This window comes from Primulina eburnea, chromosome 3 (genome assembly GCF_022965805.1).
Source record: "Primulina eburnea isolate SZY01 chromosome 3, ASM2296580v1, whole genome shotgun sequence".
Classification (NCBI taxonomy): Eukaryota; Viridiplantae; Streptophyta; class Magnoliopsida; order Lamiales; family Gesneriaceae; genus Primulina; species Primulina eburnea.
Window position 1 is genome coordinate 264,778 of NC_133103.1, and position 23,717 is coordinate 288,494.

The window sequence follows — 23,717 nt, forward strand, 5'->3', positions numbered from 1 at the left end:
ATGAAAGATAGACTTTAAAGTGTCTTGTTGTTTTCGTTGTTTCCATATGTAGGTAGTTCATAACAACAAACAAACCTAAATTTAAACAAACATTATATCTTGGAAGGATTCAACTCATATATGGTGCTGAAAAGAGGGGTCATTTCAGAATGCAATTTTGGAGTAGATAAATTTAGTAAGATAAATAAAATAAAATTGGTTTCTAATATAGTATGCAATATTGCATTATTTATAATTTCAAATTCAAATAAGACATCCCAAGGTACAAAAATTATACATTGGATGTTTTTGACAGAATTATATCATACATTAACTCTTTCAAATTATGGAAATATCGAATTGCATGCATTGGATGTCAAATATTTCTGATTATTGAGGGTAATATACATGTTTGTTGAGAGTAATTTAATGTTCATTTGAAACTCTTTTGAATCTATCTCTTTTAATTTTTTTTGTGATCTCTTATTTGAATTTTTAAGAAGACAATTCAAGATATACAATATATATATGGTTTTGAAAAAAAACTACAACGCATTAATTCTTTCAAATTAAGGTAATTTCGAAATAATATGTATTTGAGATAAAAAAAAATTATGATTATTAAATGGTAAATTAATGTTCATTGGAAAACTTTAGTGATAACATTTAACACTCAACCAATTTTATTTTTAGAAAAATTAAATAAACTAATTAAATATTGTATTTCTTTTTTAGTAAGTAATTTGGGTAGGAAGTTACTTAAAATAGAAAAAAAAATTGAATGATTTGCCTAATGAGTGATACTGAACATTGCAATCATTTGTATTTTAAATTTATTTATATATTTTTAATTGAACTGATTGATATAATCAATGAAATTTTTTTAATATAGTTTATGTTTTCAATAGAGTTTTAGTTTTAGTTTGAGTAAAAAAAACATATAATATATAAATTACATTTGAATTAATATAAAAATTACTTAAATTCAAAATTGAATTAAATGAATTGATATAATCAATGCAAACAATAATTGAAGTCATCATTTATTGCAGTACATACACACATATATATGAGTGATGCTGAACATTGCAATCATTTGTATTTGAAATTTATTTATACAGTTTGTAATAAAAATTAAATATATCATAGTAACACAAAATCATATCACAAATTTAATTGATTGATATAATCAATGCAAAATTTTTAACGTAGTTTATGTTTTCAATAGAGATTAGTTTCAATTTAAATAAAAATAAAAACATATAATACATAAATTAAATTTGAATTAATATAAAAATTAATTAAATTCAAATTGAATTAAATGAATTGATATAATCAATGCAGACAATAATTGAAATGGTCATTTATTGCAGTACACATATTTCAATATGTATAATATATATTTCCTTTTTTAGAAATGATATTTTGGCGGGAAATTACTATTTTTGACAAAAACTCTGCTTTTATATATACTGGCATTTAATCCGTGCGATGCACGTGATGATATTATTAAAAATTAGTGAAAATGAATAAATATTTAAATTAAAAATATATATATAATTATAAAAAATAAAATTATTTTTTCGCTAATTTTAAAAATCTTTCTTAAATAAAACACATGTCAATTAATTTTTTTAGCTAATAATCACTATTATATATCAAGATTTTAGCTTGTGTTAGCATAAAACAATGACATGATGCTCATCGTGTTTAGTATATTGATGTCGACTACCAACCTTAATAAATATTTAATTCTTTAATTTCCGAGAAGATATATATTATTATTTTTTAACATTTTATTAAAAAAATATTTTTAAATCACATTCAGTAAAGTTAATGAGAAATAATTTTTTAAAAATTCTGCAGTTTCGTCTAAATCCACATTCAGAAACAATTTTGTGACATGACACGTGTTTGACACTCAATGTCCATTAGAAAACATTATTGTAGTGATAACTTTTAACACTCAACCAATTTTATTTTTAGAGAAATTAAATAAAATAATTAAATATTATATTTTTTTAGTAAGTAATTTAGGCAAGAAAATTACTTAAAATATCAAAAATATAAATAAATTTTAACAAATGATTGCAATGTTCAGCAGCACTTATATATATATATATATATATATATATATATATATATATATATATATATATATATATAAGTGCTGCTGAACATTGCAATCATTTGTTAAAATTTATTTATACAGTTTGTAATTAAAATTAAATATATCATAGTAACACAAATCATATCACAAATTAAATTGATTGATATAATCAACGCAAAAATTTTATTGCAGTTTATGTTTCAATAGATCTTTGTATTTTTTTGGCAAATTTTTTGGATTCTGGTTTTGGTGTGTTGTGATATCATGGAAATTTATATATATATATATATATATATATATATATATATATATATATATATATATATATATATATATATATATATTTGTAGATTAAAAAAATTAAAGTTAAATTAATAAATTGATTTCGGAGCACAAATTTTGAAGCATGATTCAAATTTCCAAAATTCGAATTTAAAAATTGAATAACATTTTGAATTTGGTTTATAATTCCTAGAATGAAATTAAATTTTTGGATTTGAAATCTAATTTAATTTTGTTTGTAAATTCTAGAAAAAGATTCAATTTTCAAGTTATTATACACACATATATTAATATACAATTTTAATATTGAAATAAATATATTTAAACATTTATTATAATATATTTTATCACATTATGCGATAATTTTTTTTTTAGAATGTCTATTTAGACTGAAAATTACTAAAAATAGCAGACAACTCCGTTTTTATATATATATATATATATAGATAATATTTATAAGGGAAAAAAATTAACATTACAATTTTATAGAAAACAGTAGGCCCCCATAAAATGGTCCCAAAACATTACGATATTGATTTTTTTTATAAAAAAAAAACTATTAAATCCAAATGATAAATGTGGCAGAAGACTGGTCTCAAATACCAACTTATCCACGTGAAGAATTTGACACGACACAAGAAAAAGTAGACAATGACACAGTTTACAAATGAAATTACGATTCCATTGGTTTATTAATTAATTTAATAAAAAACACTGAAAAATTACAAACTCGATCACCAACTTTTCCCTATTCCCATGGGGATGCCCATTTTCTCTTCTTCTAATCTGTCCCTCTCGGATGACCAAACCATATTCAAACGAATTTTTGATACAGGAACCAACACATGGATCATTAACTAAACATCGATCTGGCAGACACAACCAATTTAAAGTGTATTATTGTTTGTGGGAAAAAGAGCAAATTATACAAAAAGAAACTTGGGTAACTTAACAAAAAGATAGAGAAGCTACTCGACAAAATATTTAATTATTATGTAATCAAACCACTCCCAATAGCACGATTTGTACCAAAATGAGTCGTTTCGTACATGGGAAGGTCTTCGCAAAATCTATTGTGTCCAAACAACAAGTGATCGAGCTCGAACAAGTCCGAACTCGAATCACTCATTGCATCATCCTCGTCATCTTCTTCCACTTTCGAGTGCGAATCTTGTCTGAAAGCATCGGTCTTCGAATTTTGTCTAAAAGCATCGGTCTTCTTATCATTTTGAGTATCCCCTTCTTCAACTTTCATATTCTTGACTCTTAGCCTCAGTTTCAAGTCATCCAATTGATTTGGTGCCGATGAATGCCTTCCACATCCTTTGGATTCTTCACCGATTATGCTCTTAGATCCACAAGGTCTCGATCCTTCATTAAAAATGACGCTCACGGGATCAAATCTGACCGTTCTTTGAATACCATTCCTCATAATTTTCTCCCTTTTCATACTCAAACACGACCGAGCCGAAGAACAATTTGATGATGTTTCCATGGATTTCAAATCTTGAACTTGAATCCTTCTGTTCGAATCGAAATTTCTCAACTTCTTTTCGTTAGCATGATTGAAAAGGGAGTTGATAAAACTTGTTAGCTTCCCGCCAGGCGAAATGGGCTGCTTCACTTTTCTCAAACTGGCGTAAATCTTCAGAGCTCTTGACTTGGATTTAAACAAATCGTCATCCCCCATTTTGTAATCATCCAACTCTTCATCTTCTTTGTTTTTCCCTACGATTCGGACGTGTTTTGGCTTCTCGACCGATGAAAAACAAGAAACTCTCGACTTGGTCGAGGAAATGAAGAACTCAGAGTCTGATGAAGAGGAAAGTGCACCAGAACTGTCTGAAGAACTCGAAATTGAACTGAAATACGACAAATCTTTGTCTTGAAATGACTTGTTTTCAGATTCTGCGACTAATGAATCCCTTCTTGCCAAAAGATTTTCATTTGCTTCTTTTAGCATCCATTTATCAACCAAACCAGGCCTTCTGAAACCAGCCATCTTCTCATCTTCTACACGGTGGCTGCTGCTATAATTACCACCCCCCCTGAAATTCACACGACCTTTCACCAATTTATTATTATCTCTGTAAAAAAAGAACTTCGAATCCTCTGTATTATCAGCATTTTTATCAATGGATCGGTAGATTTCATCAAGAAGGGTGGAGGAAAAAGATGGCTCGTTGTGGTGATTTTTTCTTGATTTTTCTCGGGTGTACATTGTATGACTCTGGATGGGGATTGTTGATATCAAGTGAAAGGGTTCCTGAAAATCAACCGAAAGGGGGTAAGAAGATTTTGTGATTAAAATGGATGAAGGGAAAGGAATAGGCAGAGTGTATTTATAAAGGAGTTGAGCACAGGTCTGCATGCGGCTAACAAGCCTAACTCCTATAATGGTCAAACGTAATTAAATGAGTTTTATCGTAAATTTGGGATGCAAATCCATTACTTATCTAGAAATATAAAGTCTTTAAATGATTTTTTTGACCAATTCAAAATTTGAATTTTAAGAAGACTACATTTTATCATTTTCAAGCCAATATTACAAAAGTATTTACTTTCTCATACATTGATATCCTACTAATCTGTATGTGACAATAAATACACAGCATTTGAAAATCTATCTAATTACCCAATTCCAAAAAAAAAAACGAATTTATAAGCTTTTTTTTAGGTAAGTAGATAGCCACTGAAATAGAGGAGTGGCATCAAGAAGAGTTTCATGCTTTCTAAAGCATAAAAATCCTTTTCGTTAAAAAAATGAGGGAAGATAGATAGATATATACGACCTAAACACACCGATCGTAGTTTGGAAAAAAGTTATTATGTATTGTAAAATTATGAATAAAATAAAAGAGTATCATAAAAGTAAAGGACGAGTACTAAAATAAGTAATTCATCTGCAATTTTTTTAGTTTCTCCCATGAAATTTAAGACTTGCATCCTGAGAGGAAGTAGTTTTTTTTTTTAAAAAAAAAGAAAAAATAAAAAATTGACAAACATCATTAAATTATTATAATGTGATTTGACAAACACGTAATTAAGAATAAAGATTGAATTTTAATTAACTAATAATGGTCATAATAAAAATATAGCAAAAGAATAAGTATTTTTGGAAGCAAAGAAAGATTGTATTAAATGATTTAATTTTATAAACGAAACGAGGCGTTTGGCAGTTTCGCAATTCAAAGTTTAAACTGATTTTATTGAGGGGGCCGTAAATAAAATCGAAGATCCCATAAATTTAAACTTGAAATGCAAGAATGTACCTGACAGATACATTGGAAAGCCTTTTACTTCAATCTCCAAAAATAATAATAATAATAATAATAATAATAATAATAATAATGGGTCGAACTTAATTATGGTTCTGCCCCCATGAGCCTAGTCAAGAACTCAAGATCACGTGTCTTAGTTTTGGATTATTAATTCAATTTCAGACATAAAGGCTAATTTCCTAAGATGTATCACTTTCCGTGCAGAATTCTTGTCTGTCCAACGGGGTTTCGTTGAATGTTGAAGATTCCCATGCATCTTCCCTTGGCTATAAAAATCACACATACATATTCCTAACGGTTTGAGCATTTATATTCCCCTGGGAAGTCAAAAACAAAAAAAAAAAAAAAATAGACGTGAACTGCCATACATGCTCGGTTACTCTTGAATGACTCTGCTACATGATGTTAATTAATATATATTATTATGAGTTTCAACATCTTCTTCGTTATGTTTTTAAACAACACTAATAATTTATACAATATACCTAAACTCAATATTCAATCTTAATCGAATCACACACACACACACACATGCAAACCAAACAGGGAAAAAAATAAAGACAAAAGGGGGACAGAGTGTTGGAATGTGAATGCCAATTGTTAACTCCATACTGGTGAATTGTCTTAATTAATTGCAGTCCAGGACCACACCCATTGGCCTGCCTTACCTTAGTCACACTTGGGATCGGAATTGACATGGAAGCTGATATACTGATCTTTAGCAGTAGTACATCGAGGTCCCACGCGGTCATCACTCGTATCCATCCATATGCATGCATTGCCATTTTTATTTTTATTTTTTTCATTTTTTGGATTTATTTTTAAAAAAATTACTAGTTTTATATAAAGATTAAATAAAATCCCACTCATATAAAAAATCGATTTTTAGACTATGATCTTTATGATATTCCGTTTATAATATTTTTACAGTTGGTTTGACGGTTATTCTTTTTCTCAAAGGCTGTTAACTGTTCTCCATTCCAAGTCTTCGATCGTTTTTCCCAAACGCCAAATCTCCACACCGGTGCTTGGTTCACTCCAGGCGTCCCGGATAATTAACTCACAACAAATGGCGGCAGACCAATCCCCTATTTTTCCCTACAATATTAATGAAACCACTTACGACGCCATCTCGAGTGCAGAGCATTTGCTCGTGTTTGATGAAAACTATGATGATCGTCTCTTTGATACGGTCCATATTGACAATGCCGTTCCATTTTCTGGGACGACGGGAAGAATGTTTAATTTTCAGGAAAATAACAACGATCGAGATGGGATTCATTGTAATGATTTTAATCAGAATCCAATGCAGCTTTCCATTTGGCCACTCCCTCCATCTCCATACACTTGCACTTGTTGCCAAACACTTCGTGAATTTTTCCATACCAATGGTTAATAAATTGTGATTTCATTAATATTGCCTTCTGCTTAATAGAAGATAAGACTTTCTGTATCTCCTTGTTTCTGCATGCAGGTACTCGGACATTGAAACTCGAGATTCATGGAAGATTAGGAATCATCAGCCATGCAATTCAGGAGAGATATGATATTGATGTATCTTCTCAAAATCATGAGTACCACATGTTTGAGTAAAGTTTTGAGATCTGAATAAATAATAATCATGAAACCCGGTCCCTTTATCCCCAATAATGAATCTTTCTTTTTACGGTTTGGTTTTATTTTCTGTTGCATTCTCAGTTTCTGCCATGAAAGCATCAGCAATGTCAAACATTTCTTAGTTCAGTACTGCGAGGACCGAAAAAAAGAGGGCTATATTTTGTTGCTAGATCCACTGTCTAACTTTTACGACGCATTGTGCATTGGACTTGATGGAATTGGCGGTCAAAATGTTGACATTGTTCGAGGTTTCAAACAACAAATACCCATTTTATTTCTGATACTCAAGACCATTTTTTTTCTCAAACATACAGCTGTGTGGAATTTGAAGTATTATTTATGTAGGCCGAGGCTGAAACCTGAGAGACATATTGTTCCTGAGACGATTTATTAACATTAGAATCTTTGCTTTTGTTGCAGGGAATGCGCATCCAAACCAAGAAGATGGTTTGGACCAACCAGTGGATGAGGGAAATGGAGCAAAACTAACTAAGAGCTACATTGCTTCACAGGTTAGAAGAAAATTTCCACGAAAGAACGCATCTTTCGGCTTTGAAATTGAAACCTCGACTATAATTTCATCTGCTCTCTTATTCTTTTCACCTGTCCAATTCCATGACCTGATATTTTATTCGTTTTGTCACAATTTACCCTTTTAATTTTCTTTTGCCCATGCTTGTGATGATAATGTGTAGAGCAGAGGGAAAAGACGGGAAAGATGAAACTTCGAGACTTGACAGGGTATTTCCATCTTCCGATTAGTGCTGCGTCTAAGGAAATGAATATATGCCCGACTGCACTAAAGAATATATGCCGTAAAGAAGGCTTGCTAAGGTGGCCTCACAGGAAGGTGCATCCTTCATTGCATCTTATTCACTGTACAGTTCGTATGTTAAATGTCCAGCTTTTTTCAGAATAGTTTCTTTTTTGGGAAAATGTTGCAGATAAAGAGTATCAAGAGGCAGATATCGGAGAAGAAAAGGAGTTTGAATTCGAATAATGCATGCGAAAGGGCACGGGTTTTGACACAGATACACGAGCTTGAACAAAGTCTTGCCGACATATGTGGAGAAAATGTGGGCTGAAAGTTTTTTGGGCATGGTCAATGTGTTGACCTGATATTTTTCCCCCGATAAATATTATTAAGCAATTTTTTAGTAACATAGAAGAGAGATGAGATTAGAGTTTTTTTTACCTTTTTTTCAGGGAGAGACCGTTTAGTTTATCAGACTTTTTTTTTTTACTAACCTCCCATCAATTTTTAGAGGGATGTGATGAATATTTAGTGAATCAAAGCATGTTTACTCTCACTTTCCGGGAAACTACGTTAAGGAAAGTCTCAGGGATATGATCTTAATTCGATGGAGTCAAAATATCTGCAACATCGACGTCTTCTTTACGGAACATATCAAGCAAACCCGTGATTCAGAAATAAAATTGTTGGTCGTCTGCCCTGTTATTTTGATTTTTGGAAGCAGAGATTTGGGTCAACTTTTCCGATTTTGACAAAAGTTAATGGCTTAGAGTTCGATTGGATGTAGAAACATATATACATTTACCAAATAGGAAGCAGTGAATAGCAGTTTTATGTTATGTCCACGTCAAGTTGGTTTTAATAATATATTGCCTCGCATTGTAAACCTAGTATTTAGTGACAACAACTTAGGAAACAGACAGAGATAAAACATAGTATCACACGCAGACACGGTTAAAAGAAGATCTTTGCAATTATCCAATCGTTGAGAACTAAAAAATCCCTCCCTAGTAATTGCCGAAGCACCTCAAACATAAGAAACCGATCAGCCTGAACATAGGAACGATCCTATTTTTCCTGAACAAAAGAGAATATGGGGCCTCTGCAGACAGTGGTCTGTGTAAAACAAGTGAAGCAAGAGTCAGTAGAAGAATGGGATGAAACCATGCCATTGCCTGGTGACATTATCGAAGGGGTAGCAGAAGATTGTGCTGATGAATCATTCATATCAGCAAAAATAAGGTCAGAATTTAACTCTGTTCTTGGTAAAATAAACCGAGGGGGCGAATACGTGTGGTTAAAGGTGAGACGGGGGGGAAGCACGTTGAAACTACAGGCATGTGTTGTGCAGGATCGAGATATGAAGCTTCAGAAGAAGTTTACCGTCAGAGCAGCTTCTGATGAAAGACATATCGCGGTTCTTGCAGACATGACTTACGAAAAATGTTTTCAACTCCAAGGTAGATTCTCTCTGTTTTTTTTTCTCTTTGATTGTTTGTATGAGTTCAGATTTTTACAAATAACACAATATTTTGATCAATATTGACGGAACTGTTATATATTGATCCCATAGAGATGAGCAGAAGAGTGGTGAATTTGGACTTTAAGGGATTTCAACGGAAGGGGATGAGATACGACTGGAAATCGAAGGTGGGAATATATCTGCCTGATCGAAGGTGTACTGTCGTTAGCTCGATTCTCTTTACACCGCTGAGACACGAATGCGGAATCGAAGCCCCCACGGTCAGGGCTATGGCCTGGTTTTCTGCTGCGGTGTCTTCCGGGATCCCTCTAGTTTTCCTGAACATCCAAACCGAACAAATCATCACTTCTGTATGTTTCGTTCTTCTTTATCCACTGCAAATCAATATATCCTATCGACTCCATGTTTGATTAAAACTCCTTTTTAAAGGAGAACAAACCGGTGAAAGGCAAGGAGTTGACTCACGGGAGACAACAAATCATCAATACCACAGTAAACATATTGCAAGGTATCCGACTCTGGTTTCTCCCTGGTGTGTCAGAGGTTTCACTTGTACTAATCCCAGAACCTGGAGAAACCCGATTCGGAATGGACATGAAACGAACCGAGGAGGTTGATTCGTCTAGAACCTCGTGAAATGAAATGTTCTTTATCATTTGAATGTGATTTACAAAATGTCTGTATAACAGGGATTCATCTGCCTTTCCTCTGTAACAAATGGGACAGCAGCGGAACGAGCAGGCATACAACACTTACTCGAACAAGCAAACAGAACAAATCACTTGCTCGTGATTTCAAGGCTACAAGGGAAGAGTTTGATGCCTTCAACAGTTGATTTGGAGGGCTATATACACTGTTGTGACAATGCCGAAATCAAGCAAACAATAGTTTTGGCAATGGAAAACACCGAAACCATTCAGCTTCATCTTATGTCATGGCCTAATCAGACCCCAAGGGAACTTGGTGCTGCAACTCTTCGGCCTCCTAACTAGCACCGCCTGAAACTTTGAAACATTCGTGACGTTTGGCTACATTTTTTATTTTTATGTGGAATAAACAAGTTCTTTGGATAAATTGAGAGGACTCCAAGGGATGTGAAACAAACATTGGCCTGTGTCTGGTCTCATAATTACTTCAACTTCTTGGCAGTATGATTCATTAGCATCAGATTTCTTGGCTGCACTATTTTCCTCATTTGCGTGAAAAAACAATATCTGACCGTCCACTCTGTACTAAGTTAATACCGTGTTTCTCAAATCAATAGATAATGGATTTCGTTTTTCTAAATCAAGATTTGAAGATCGACGCAGGCATAGAGCATGAACTTCTAAGTTCAGAAGAATCTTCCCCCTTTTGTGACACATACGGCTCAAAGACATCACAATAATGGATTTATGAAAGAAAGAGAAAAAATAAAGAAAAGTGGTACTGATTCAGGCATGGACAATATAAAGCACTCTTCCTTGTAGGACGGGTTGTTTATTGCAGGGAGGTTTTACTCCCCGAGTCGCACGCATGTGACGCTGCAATCAACTCAAATATGGCCAATAATCCGGTGGCCCCTCACAATAACGACACTCGAATATCTGCGTATTAGCACATGAATATCAAACCAAAAATCAACTGTTTATCTTTTAATTTCTCATACTTGTATCTTCAATATTATGTTTTAAATAAGAAATTCAGATTATTTTTGGGGTTTTCATTGTAAACCAATCAAAATTATACAATTAATTCCCCCATCTCCTTCAAAATTTCGAGGCTTCAAGAATTATTCTACAAGTCTTATTTGTCATCCGATCAAACTTCAGTTTCACATTTGTATGTGTATCGTATACAAACGTAAAAAGACTCGGACATAAGCCGAAATCAAGAATGTGGTTATTTTAGAAAATCTATGTTCGACAGCACTGAAACAATCAGTGTGACGCCCTAAATCCCACTTAATAATGTAATAACAGTTACAGCATGGACTTCAAAGATATTCTTGAAAGATATTCTTGATAATCAACGTCTCAAACCCTATGAGTTTGAAAACCTAAAATTTCTTAAACATGAGAACAAATTTATTATAAATCCTGATTATAGCAGAATGTGCGATAATAAGAGGCATAAAGAAATCACCATGCATTTCTACATTTTATACAGAATTTACATTCGACATACTATGAGGCAGCAAAGTTAAAACTGCCTAAACCCAGGGGTCGAAAATACACAAAACATTTCTTTACCCCTTTCTTCCTCGTCCTCTTCACAAAGCTTCACTGCACTCACACACTAAGCAAAGTCTTGAGTTTTGGTTGAAAGCCTCTTAAGAAACTCATAGGTCGTGATCATGGTCATGGCAGACATTGACATAGATGCCCATCTAGGTCCCAACCCTCTGTAACAGGCACCTAATCCACCTTCCCTCACTAAGTTCTTCACGGTTTGTAAAATTGTTGGTGACCTACCACGCACGCTTTCTTCGCTATCCAAAACCTGCAGCCGAGTCTTGATTGTATCGAGTGGCATTGTCACCAACGCCGATACTCCACTTGCCATTGCAGCACTCAGGCCCTGAACTGCCAGTACAGTTTTTCCATCCGGCCTATAACCACTGCCACCATTGCCATTCTCGTCTTTCTTACAGAAATAACAACTGACACCACCCCAAATCATCCTATGTGCTATAGAGTAAGAAGCCCACCATGCTGCATTGGAGGGTGCATAAGTCAATATAGATATCCCAAATCCCCTATATAACCCCCTTGCTCCATCCATATGAACGATCTTACTAAACGCATCGATCCCACCGCTGTATTTTTTCAAGCCCGCCATGCAGGGGCTGGTGTTACAACCACCTCCTTGAACCATCAGTCTCTGGCTCACAACATCAACCGGTGTCCAAACTAATTGTGCAGCCATTGCAGCTGTTAGGCCAGCAGCAGCATTAGCAATAGCCGAGGCCCCGGCCTCAGAAAATCCTAGTTGACCACTTGCTATGTACCCAACATTACTCTTAGTCACTTCAAGCGCACCCATATACAGCGCTCGCGCAGGGATAGTTCCCATTATGGAAGTCCCAAAACCCCGATAAAATCCCCTGAACCCCTCGCTCCTCATGATGGAACCCGCCATTTTGAAACAAGATATCTCATTCAACATCACTTGCTGCAGCGTTTTCAACATAACGACAGGATAAAGAGTGCCTGAAACACCCGAAAATAGAGCAGCCCCAAGGAAGAAAAACTTGGATTTATCAAGCATCTCCCAATCTATATCAGCAGGAAGATGGATTTCCGATGCAGAATCATCCTCCGCAGCACTTAAACTCACCTTCGCCACTTTTAGTTTCTTTATAAGAACAACTTCTTCACTCAAACACACTCAAAATTTCCCCAAAAATAGAAAAACTATATCTTAGCTTCTAGCATAAAAAAAACCCAGATTTATCTATTTATTTACACGAATAAAAAACGCGAAAAACAATCTAGAAACTCGCAAAAACATTAAACAAAACGAGCCCTACTCGTATTTTATAGAAGATTGAAATGGGTCGAGCTTAAAACACACTAGAACCAACTCCGTAACATATTGAAAAACAAGCTATTTTTTGCGCTTACGCAAACAGATAAGGGAGCGAAAGTGAGTAAGCACAAAAAAGATCCAGCATTTCGTCACCAGAAATTCCCAGCTGATCATCTGGATTAGAACTAGAAGTTCTGATTCAAAAAAAACAGGGGAGATTTCTTGACATGTAGCTGAAAAGAGAGAAGGGTTGGAGCAACGTCGTTAGTGCTTAAGGGGGTATTAATCCTAAATGGATTTTGGGCGAGGGTTATTCGGATTAGAAGGAGATGGACACGTGTCGGTTAATATTTCGATATATACTATTCTTTGTCCGGCCTATCTGAAATTAAACGAAAATAGTATGGCACGATCTCATGGATCGTATTTTGTGAAACGAATATTTTATTTGAGTCATTCATGAAAAATTATTATGTTTTTATTCTAAGAGTGTTATATTTTATTGTGAATATTGAAATGATTGACTCGTCTCACATATAAAGATTCGTGAAACCATCTCACAAGAGACCTCCTCCTGAAATTATTGACTTGTCATAAATTTTAGGGTCCGGAAAAAGAAAAAAATGGCATGATAACGAATCGATGCGTACATTCATGTTACTCGACACTATAATCGAGTATAGAATGAAAAAAATTTGGGAATGAATTTGTTGATTATGATTTTTATATCGAATAGAGTTAAGTGGTAAAATAGGACAAATAGAAATAATTGTTGATTATAATTTTTTTATGAAGATTTGGTATCAAAGTATAGATTTGAAATTCTAGCTAGATTACTAAATTATTTGTTTACATGGACATGGTTTTCAATCCATTAATTTGAGATATGCATTATTTGGCTAGAAAATTGGAGTAAAAGCAACAGATTTTTGGTTTGATAGAGAGGATCTACATGGCCTTATATTGGAAAGGAGAGTGTGCACAAAGTCGAAATACGAAGCTTACGTACCAATTAGAGTAGGTAGCTAGCTCCAGTACTGACCCGTGCAAAACAACTAATTCCTTCGTCCATTTACAATACAAAGTTGATACAATACAAATTTGCCCGCAGGAAGACTTGCACTTGGAGTTCATGCAAGATCGACTGGATGACGAGGCAGTTGTTAGAGTATTATTTTAATAATATTTAACGATTTTATCTAATTATGACATTCATTTTATCTTTACGATATCTGATCGATAAATATGTCTATCTATCTAAATCTTGCGTTCACTTTTGTGATTCTCATTGCCAGTGCATAGCATGCTGCTGATTTTGCTCACGGAGAGCTAAAGGAGGAAACCTTCTGTATTTGTTTTGCATCTGTGAAGAGTGAGTTTATTTTACTCAACTGAACTTTTTAACGACTTCCAGCTTCCTATTCTTGTAATTTGTCGAGACTACATGGGATATATTTTCTGTTACTTTGTGGTAGTTAATATTTTTCCACACCTTTAATGGTTGTTTTATATAAACCATTGGTTATATGAAACATGCTGCTAATTTTACAAAACTTGCAAGCCCCTAGCTTTAGGATATGTTCGTCCTATATTTTATGAGGTTCTGCTAGGACTTGACTGACTTTATTTTTAAAACCAATTTCAAGCGGACTCTGCATTTTTGGTTGAACCTTATTCTGTGGTTGTAATTGTTCCAATCATTGTGTAAATCGTCTGCTGCTAGTTTGAATCAAGCATTGCCCTCGAGCAATATAACTAGGCACCTGTATCTGGGGAGGAGAGAAAAGAACTCGATGAGTGACATGAAATTCGGCTACGAGGAGCGAGATCTTTGATTTTCTTGTCTGGATTTTTACCGGGCAGGGGTTGAACTTTGAGGCATGGGTTGTTCATTTCAATAAACCCAATATCAGATCGATGTCAGATACGACTTTTGGTTTGGTTTGTAGATTTCTAGTGGGTTTGATTTGAGTTGAGAGTCTGGGTTACATCTGAATGAGTCCATTTTCTATTGCTTTAAACTGCTCGAGTTTGTCAATATTTGTATTTCCTTTTTCACTTCTAATGGTTCTGAGACTTCCTAGACGAACTCGAAACAGTGGAACAAATGAAAAGGCAGTTTCGGCTGATAATTTATCAGCCTATCGCTGTCTTGAAGCGTTGAGCCTACTAAAAAGTGGTACTACTTGAACAAAAGATTTGATGGTGCTGTTGTCGGAACTTGCTACACGTGAGAATGAGATTATTTTCAGCTGATTGTCGCATATTTACATCTTATTTTTAATCTTATGGAACCGATTATAGTGTTGTATGTGTATGTGAGATAGGGGTGCTGCTCTACGGTTTAAGAATTGAAAGTTCGACCATTAAAAGTCGCCCATGACACACCCACGTGTTTAAATGCGTATTTGTAAAAATTTATCGACGTTAGTTATTTAATAAGCACTGAAATTTGTTATTGTTACAAGACTATAATTGTGTCACTGGACCGGATCAAACATAAATTCATTGCTATGTTAATAAGAAACATTAATCCGACACCTTCAATTATAGCCACCGAGTTTCTCTGTTCAATCTTCCAGGATGAATAATTAGAACTCCACTAAATGTACGAACCAGAAACTATTGCCACAAGAGAGAGCAATTTCAAATGCCAACCTGGGCAGCCAGAACCAGTCTCACACACCCTATACTCTCGACACCTATTGCACACTTTTATCTAATCATAAAATCATGTTCATGTCCTACAAGTTCGTGCATTTAATACCGTATGTACACTTGATGATGGTTCTGCAGAACAAGAGGCAGTCATCTAATTCTCCCATTCTGAAACATTAAGTTTGGGGCGAGAACCCTACAAATATACAGGCATACGCCGCCATAGTTTGTGAAGTTCCCCGATTTCTTAATCATGGGGTTTGTTGTCATGGAGACATCATTACATCATCCATTGATGTGTATCAGATTCCTCAGCTGTTTCTTTTCTCACTTGGCTTTCCTTGAAATCACCTAGAAGATATAGGTAGTACTTAATTAGATTTATAAATTAAAACAGTGTAGTCGTGAAACTGAATGTCTCTAAGAAATGCCTCACCAAAAATTGTACCAATTGATGGCCGACTTGGTGACATACTCCTTGTATGATCTGCAGTATTTCACAGCTTAAATGAGAGCAGGAAAAGTTATGGAGTACTCTTATCTGCCGTTAGCAATCTATATCTTTTGGCAGAAACATGAATTCCAAAATACGGGTCCCCATATTTTATCGAAGCAACATGATAATGATGTACTGCACTACTTTTTAGATAAACTGGAAGTTAGAAGCCTCTAGAATCACACCAAAGCAAGAATATAGAAGTTCAATATTCAGCTCAGGCGGTTTACAATCCTTCATAATTAAAAATTCAGAGGCGAAAGCTCCAGACATGCAGCAAATTTTACTGTACTTAACAACGGTATAACAGATGCCCCATCAAATATGAATATTTAATTTATTAGTGCTGATGAAGTAATGCAAACCCTGACCTGAGGAATTACGCAGTTCCTTGACAGCATCGAAGTTTTTGAAGGTATAACCAACAAAACTCAAGTCCTTTGGAGAAAGATGCGTCTGTTAGATGTAGCAAGAAGGGATGAGGGATTTTTATATAGATCACAATCATGTTTACACGTAAAATAACTAAACTACGCTATCGGAGGCTACATATCCAGTTTGCATAATCAATATGAAGTACATAATCTACAACAGCTGAGTATCCTGCAAGTACAAGCATAACAGATCGAAGAAAATGAAAGAAGAGGGAAACACCTTTCGTGAGGGTCCTGAGCCATATCTTGCTGGTGTTGGAGTATCCAACTGTTCAAACCAATGAAACAATTTAATTAACAAGGATATTCAAAGAGCTAGGATAAAAGATTTAATGCCTAAGCGTGAAGCAGAAAAAATGTCCTCAAGGACTCGATTACAGGCGCTAAAAATTCACGGGTGCTCAGGGGATGGGTGCAAGTTGCTACCAAGCAAAGACACTAGGATAAAAGATTTAATGCCATAGAGTGAAGCAGAAAAAATGTCCTCAAAGACTCGATTACAGGCACTAAAAATTCACAGGTGCTCAAGGGATGGGTGCAAGTTGCTACCAAGCAAACAATACTTAGTACACTCCAATGCCACAAAATAAGAAAGTCATAGCTGCCATGCTAGCAAGAAGCAAAGGAACATAAACTAGCACATTAACAATAACACTACCGCAAATCTACATATTTTTTCCTGACCCGCGACTTAACGCGTGAAAAAAAAAATTAGCATACTTCATCAAACTTCATAAAATTCTGGGTGTCCAATTCTCCATTAACCTCTGGCTTAAATGCCGCTTCCATTTCATAGAGTTTATCCCATTCAATATCTGTGAACCAAGGGTGTGCCTGCACAAATTAATTGGTGTTGTGTGAGAGAGAATGTATACCGAAAGCTAATTTTGTGCAAAAAATACCTTTATCTGGGCTACTCCCCCAGTTCCAAGCCTATGTTCCACATCACAGAGTAAACAACAAATGAGATCTTTTGCCTCAGGACTTAATTTGGTATCTTCCGGAAATTTCAGGTGATTTCTCCAATGAACAATCTGTAAGCCATTAGTGAACTATGAGAGACAATAGATTCAAAAGTAAGCCTCAATTTTTGTACAATACCTTGCATGCATTTTCATACATTAAACTTATGGACACAAGCAGCTATCAACAGAAGATTGTTGATCAGACTGGCAAATGCTCAATAAGTTAATACAACTCAACAGTTATCTTCAGTTTACACAGGAATACATGATGACTACTTTGCATCTTTTCTAAGAGCTGCAGTAAACAAATAACAAATGGCTCATCGTAATGAGGATCCTGTAGAATTAGACCAGGGGCATGTTTCGATCCTCTTCCCCATTACTTAGAAAAAGTGAGCCACCTTCGTAGGCGTTTGCCCCCGATTGAAAGTTATTTCTAATTTTCACAGCAGTGTAATGCGGTCCATTATCATGACAAGTGCCAATCAAGCTAACAAGAAAGCTCCAACGCAATTTTCCAGTACAGGATCTATGTCACTCCAACACAAAATTCTATAGAACTGGCTGATGCACCTCATAACTAAGACATTGTTGTCTATTTATGGGTTAAATTATACCCAAGAAATCTGAAAGCCAAGTGCTCGCATGTGATATATATCCACTGGCAATATTTACTAGATTAGTTTGGTATGAGAAGTAGATATAAAAATCTGGAAATAAACCAGAGAATATATTTAATTAATATATGCACCTTCCTGCAAGTCGTCATTGGGTCATCAGAATAAAAAGGAGGGTAACCAACAAGCATTTCATACATAATTGCACCAAGTGACCACCTGCATCCAAATGTGGTGATTAGCATGTCAAGTTACAAGCAAATTTCATTTTCTTCCACATCAATCAATCCAATTGATGCATTGATGAGAATAATACAGATCTGGATTCTAGAGTGAACATATTCCAAGACTTGATCTTAAGCATCAAAGAGTTTAATGCACGTTGCAATATGTGTAGACTGGCTGAAAAATACTCATGCAACAGCATATCATCTAAAATCTAGGGAAAGAATCCAAACATAGTTTGACTAATGATCCAAGCAAATGGGAGTTGTAAGCACGTAGAGTGAGTCGCCACAAGAATGACGAAAGTGTAACTATAAACAAGGAAGGAATGGAGACTTGAATTTACCAGTCACACTCCACTCCATATCCCTTCTTCAACAGCACCTCAGGAGCAATATAGTCTGGTGTACCCACAGTTGAAAACGCCTAGAAGAAAACAAAACATATATGATAAAATAACGAGGACAGTAAAGCACATATTATAAGTTACCAGTTGGGTACAAGTGAGCAACAGAGACATGGTGCCTTTTCTAACCTAGAGAAAAGTATGGAGTGTTGCATTGCATACCTAGATACTAGAAGAAACTAATGAGAATTCCAAGGCAGGATCAACAACAAACTCACCAAAGAATATGTTCAATGTTAAATGATTTGAAGGGCCTGGTAACTGTTGGTATCTCTGGGAGTTTAAGTCAATAGTGGGTATGACATTACTTATCTGTGTGAAATAATTTGTACCGAGTAATTTTCAAGAGAGAGATTGGTTAAAGAACATGGTCCAGGAGAACTTAGAAACTCGCCCCACAGTAAATTGCCTCCACCCATAGAATGACATCAACCAACACTCAAGTGAAACAAGCATCAAAGCAACCGGAATGCCATCAGCTTCTGTATCGGCCAAAATATAGCACGGCCGCACGCATATTAATTCCATCATATGACTAAACCAAATAGATAGTATGATGAATAAAGGAACTACAGCCCAACAAATCAAATTATCAGAGTGGTCCAGACACAAACACTAATAAACATAGAAGAGCCTTCTTTGGAGTAAGAGTCTCTCATTCAATTACTTCATAAAACCTCTGAACTCATTTTATAATTTCTTACCAACTTTCTCCTATTCATCTGCCAGTGATGAAGTTGTTCACTGGGGCTTCTCCAATTACTACCATTGGCAGCATCAGGAAAGCGGCTATCAATATCCATTGGTTCCCTAATATCTTCATCACCCATGACCTCATCTTCATTCACAGTAGATAAAGTTCTACAATCAAGTGGCTTGCAAAGACCAAAGTCTGAGAGCTTCATGTGACCGTTCTTATCTAGAAGAAGGTTATCAGGTTTAATATCCCTAAAGAAAAATTAAAAGGATAGAGTCAGCAGGACGGATGCTCCTATAGGACTTGAACAAACTAAAAAATTTGGTATAGAAGGAACGGACATGTAAGATTTTAGATCATAACAACCTGTGAATATAGTTATGCTTATGAATGGCCTCAATGGCCAGGACACTCTGAGCAATGTAAAATTTAGCCACATTTTCAGAAAGTGTGTCTTCCCTCATGAGTAAAGTCATCATGTCGCCACCAGGGAGATATTCCATGATAAGATATAAATACTCGGCATCTTGAAAAGAGTAGTACAGTTTGACAATGCAGTGGCAGGCCACTTCAGCCAAAAGGTTTCTCTCTGCTCTAACGTGTTCCACCTGTGCAGCAGAGAATTTGTGTGAAATGACGAGCTGCTGATGAACTAGCTCTGCGAAATAATGTCTAAAAATCTCGAACATGCTTAAGCATTGAAACCTCGAGAGATTAAATAATGAGCTTTGTAACCGTAAAGAACCAAAAAACATGTACGATCAGACCAAAAAGGACGCATAAATTTGTTCACATCAATTAAAACAAATAAGAATGAAAGTAAACAATTACTGGGTGTATCTTCGACGTCAAGAGCCAAAACAACGAGATCAATTCTGTGGGTTGTCAATATGATAATAGCATAATTTTTCACCCAAACAATGGCTAAGAAATATAAATAGAATATAAAAAGTGAAGCGACATCTTTTTGGCTTCAAGCCAACTTCTCGAATTGGATTTAAAAATGATTTTAAGGATCCAGCTAAGATAAAAGCAGCAATATAAGATAATGGTAAGAGAAGTTTGATCTGTTTAATGATTTACTCACCTGTCCTCTCAACAGCATTTCAGATTTCTTCAACTTCTTCATTGCATAAATATTGCCAGATTTTTTCTCTCGGCATAAGCGTACCTGTGGCTTTGAATTTAATCATCGGCAAAGAAATCTAGATAAAATGTGTTAACACTAATCCATTAGACTTAACAAATTAACGATGTTGAGCAGCCCAACAGAGTTTAGAAGTTATCGTGTCAACTAAAAGACATATCTCCATAATAAATAGGCAAGAAGAATTTATTATTTGTTGAAATATCAAAACAAAAATTACATGAACATTCATGTGATGGAAAACCGTTAGATATTATCTTTGAAGAGAAAAAAGTGTGCAAATCACGAACCTCGCCAAATGCTCCACGTCCAATGATAGTTAGATGATCAAAATCTTCCACACATATTTTGTTCCTCCTCAATCGCATAAATTCAGTTTCCTTTCGTTCTAAATCCTTTAACTGGTTCACTTGTTCTTCTTTGGGGACGTCCGAAGAAGCTAACTTTCTTTCTAATACCCAACGTCTGAAGCAAAAAAAGTAAAGAACACAAAAGGTCAAGATTTAGCTGAAGGAAAAACCAAATAAGCAACTGTTCGATTCAATTTCATCAGCATGAAGTCAAAGAGATAAAACTTTCCATAGTTAAGACTGTTTCATAAAGCACCTTTTCCAGAAGGTTTCTAAGAAATCAACCCTAGACCAATACATTCGACAAAGTAAACATTGAAACAAGGATCAACCAAGGAAAAAACTGTGATTTCTCATATATCTACGTGCTGAAATAATAAGTCTTCATCCCGTATAAAGTATTATGGTTGCATCAGTACATCACTCAGTGAACCTAAATTTTTTTAACAGATTTGTAAGAGAAAAACCATATTCTAATAGACAAACATATATAATAGCATGTTATATGACGGAGTCAACCGGGTATGATGGTGTAGTATTCAGCCACCTGAATTCCCTGCCACATTTAGATCCTAAAAGTCATCATGCCGATGCTTTTCTACATTTCCTTGATTCTTCCCCCAATAGAAGGCATCTGACTTCAAATAAATTAGAGAGGCTACATGAATTATGGAAATTTAAACATTCTGCATCATAGTTAGCAGCCTGTGACATTATGTTGTATAATATAATCAGAAACCATGGCTTACGTGTTGCTCACCCAATCCTCAAAAGCTCTCATATTGGTTCCTGAACTCTCTTATTTTCAGTCGATAAAGCACAGAAGGCAAACAATCTCTGGTGATGACCCAACGAATTTTCAACTAGTAAACTGAGCATCTTGAACTGCCTTGTAGAACTGATACCTCACCACTACGTTGATTTTACCACAAAAAATAAATAATAAATAAACGATGGTTTATTGAGTTAAATATGTATCGTAGATCCCATCATCTTAATGACAATTATAGTTTCAGCTAATTCAGTTACAATGCTTGGATAAATTGCTAGGAATATTGACCATAAGGAATTACTTGACCACAAAATTCAACTTGACGCGAAAATAATCTTGACTGACTCCAAAAAGCGTGAAGCTCAGACTGACACCCAATAAAAGGGAAGGATCAAAACAAGAAATAGATCTTGTAAACTTAGCACCAAACTCACCGCATTTTTCAAGTCTAAAAGCTGTCACTTAACACAAAAAGCATCTCAAAAGTGTACCTTTCTTTTCGTTCCTGTATGCTTTTCATCTGATTCTTGTAGTGATTCTCGATAAACTGTTTGGCAGCAGCGACTTTTTCCATAGTCAAGCTTGAACCTAGAATCTCTTCTTCGTATCCTCTGCTACTGTTCTCTTCCTCCTCCATTCTTCGTATCCTCTGCTACAATTGTCCCACACACACACATATGTATGTATGTATGTATGTATGTATGTATATATAGTGTAGTGTGCTGTGCGCTGTCTTTGCTCAAGTGGCTGTGCACTGGAACAACGAGCAAAAAGGGTAACAGCCCCGCACGGTGTCGTTTCATTGTACTTCAACAACTCCCTTATTTCATTTTATTTTTAAAAATATATATAGATATATATTTAATTAAACAAATAAAAATTATGTCCAGATTTTTTATATACTTTCACACCTAAGTTTATGTTGTGTTGGGTTGGATTAATTTGCAATCTTATGAATTTCGATTATAACTATTTATTAATAATAAAATAATGAATGTAATTTTAATTTCACGTTTTATTTATTTAAATATTAATTAAAATAAATTTTAAATATTTTTATTATTTAATGCACTTGAAATTAATCCAATTTAACATAAAACACAGTCTAAGGCTACAAAAATATATTTGAAATATATCGATCTAAATATAATTTAATGTTAAGAGTATATATATATATATATATATATATATATATATATATATATATATATATATATATATATATATATATATATATATATATATATATATGTTAAAAGTAAAAATTTATGGTAAAAAATAAAAATCTCAAACTCACAAAATATATTAAACTACACACTTTTATAAAAAAAATTATCCACTCAATTGTGTTTTTTTTTTACAAATTGAGAAACATATTTATATAATTTCTTTGGAAATAACTCAAAAATAAATACATAATCACACACTAATTTACAACTCTTATTTTTAACACTCAATATCTTATTTTCAACACTCTCTCTTGTGATGATGATCATGATGCAATGATTGTCTTCGTTACGTATTTTTATAATGTCTCGTTAAAAACCTTACTAGGAAAAACTCATTTGGATAAAAACCATAGTAAGAAAAAAAGAATGTAGTCACGTAAACTTCCCCTCATATTAACACGAACAATTCTTCACAACTTTCGTAGATTGCGTATCCCAATATTATAGATATGATTTCTGAATATTGTCGTAGGAAGTGCCTTTGTGAAGAGATCTTATGAGTTTTCATTTGACTGAATGTGACGAATATTAATATATTTATTCTTCTTAAGCTCTTGGGTGAATGCGAAGAACTTAGGGTAAATATGTTTAGTTCTATCGTTTTTTATGTATCATTCTTTCATTTGAGTAACACATGCATTGTTATATTCAAATAGTGTCACAGGCTTCTGTCGAATGATAATCCGCATGAAATTTGGATATGTT

General features: G+C 34.4%; 4 protein-coding genes across 6 annotated transcripts; 1 reads left to right on the forward strand and 3 right to left on the reverse strand.

The window, feature by feature from the left end:
- Window positions 1-3,101: 3,101 nt before the first annotated feature.
- On the reverse strand, window positions 3,102-4,719 carry LOC140827948 (protein BIG GRAIN 1-like A). The gene has a single exon (XM_073190912.1). It carries the CDS (start codon window positions 4,590-4,592, stop codon window positions 3,363-3,365), a length of 1,230 nt encoding a protein of 409 aa, XP_073047013.1. The 5' UTR covers window positions 4,593-4,719; the 3' UTR covers window positions 3,102-3,362.
- Window positions 4,720-6,581: 1,862 nt separating this feature from the next.
- On the forward strand, window positions 6,582-11,162 carry LOC140824993 (uncharacterized). 3 transcript variants are annotated; one of them, XM_073186448.1, is made up of 10 exons: window positions 6,582-7,043; window positions 7,127-7,241; window positions 7,351-7,517; window positions 7,690-7,781; window positions 7,970-8,119; window positions 8,214-9,265; window positions 9,375-9,483; window positions 9,597-9,856; window positions 9,936-10,118; window positions 10,196-11,162. In XM_073186448.1, the coding sequence occupies exons 1-6, from the start codon at window positions 6,722-6,724 to the stop codon at window positions 8,352-8,354; spliced, it is 987 nt and encodes a 328-aa protein (XP_073042549.1). In that variant the 5' UTR covers window positions 6,582-6,721; the 3' UTR covers window positions 8,355-9,265; window positions 9,375-9,483; window positions 9,597-9,856; window positions 9,936-10,118; window positions 10,196-11,162. The 3 variants fall into 3 exon arrangements, with proteins under 3 accessions (XP_073042549.1, XP_073042548.1, XP_073042547.1); XM_073186447.1 differs by having other exon boundaries at window positions 8,214-9,483; window positions 10,196-11,158; XM_073186446.1 differs by lacking the exons at window positions 6,582-7,043; window positions 7,127-7,241; window positions 7,351-7,517; window positions 7,690-7,781; window positions 7,970-8,119 and having other exon boundaries at window positions 8,376-9,483; window positions 10,196-11,134.
- A 456-nt stretch (window positions 11,163-11,618) lies between these two features.
- Window positions 11,619-13,302, reverse strand: LOC140824994 (uncharacterized). Its single transcript, XM_073186450.1, has one exon. It carries the CDS (start codon window positions 12,753-12,755, stop codon window positions 11,784-11,786), a length of 972 nt encoding a protein of 323 aa, XP_073042551.1. The 5' UTR covers window positions 12,756-13,302; the 3' UTR covers window positions 11,619-11,783.
- Window positions 13,303-15,491: 2,189 nt separating this feature from the next.
- LOC140824995 (uncharacterized) lies at window positions 15,492-22,528 on the reverse strand. The gene is made up of 13 exons (XM_073186451.1): window positions 22,275-22,528; window positions 20,952-21,126; window positions 20,602-20,685; window positions 19,881-20,122; window positions 19,522-19,765; window positions 18,758-18,837; window positions 18,321-18,405; window positions 17,507-17,638; window positions 17,325-17,438; window positions 16,825-16,872; window positions 16,542-16,626; window positions 16,111-16,161; window positions 15,492-16,025 (listed from the first exon to the last, which is right to left on the reverse strand). The coding sequence occupies exons 1-13, from the start codon at window positions 22,418-22,420 to the stop codon at window positions 15,955-15,957; spliced, it is 1,557 nt and encodes a 518-aa protein (XP_073042552.1). The 5' UTR covers window positions 22,421-22,528; the 3' UTR covers window positions 15,492-15,954.
- Window positions 22,529-23,717: the final 1,189 nt, after the last annotated feature.

Coding starts and splice junctions, on each gene's coding strand:
- LOC140824993 (XM_073186446.1), top strand. CDS start 9,117: ATGGGGCCTCTGCAGACAGTGGTCTGTGTAAAACAAGTGAAGCAAGAG. Junction 9,484..9,596: donor AAAATGTTTTCAACTCCAAG/GTAGATTCTCTC, acceptor TTGATCCCATAG/AGATGAGCAGAAGAGTGGTG. Junction 9,857..9,935: donor CCGAACAAATCATCACTTCT/GTATGTTTCGTT, acceptor TCCTTTTTAAAG/GAGAACAAACCGGTGAAAGG.
- LOC140827948 (XM_073190912.1), bottom strand. CDS start 4,592: ATGTACACCCGAGAAAAATCAAGAAAAAATCACCACAACGAGCCATCT.
- LOC140824994 (XM_073186450.1), bottom strand. CDS start 12,755: ATGCTTGATAAATCCAAGTTTTTCTTCCTTGGGGCTGCTCTATTTTCG.
- LOC140824995 (XM_073186451.1), bottom strand. CDS start 22,420: ATGGAGGAGGAAGAGAACAGTAGCAGAGGATACGAAGAAGAGATTCTA. Junction 20,123..20,601: donor AAATGCTGTTGAGAGGACAG/GTGAGTAAATCA, acceptor TCTGCTGCACAG/GTGGAACACGTTAGAGCAGA. Junction 16,627..16,824: donor GCTCAGGACCCTCACGAAAG/GTGTTTCCCTCT, acceptor TACATCTAACAG/ACGCATCTTTCTCCAAAGGA.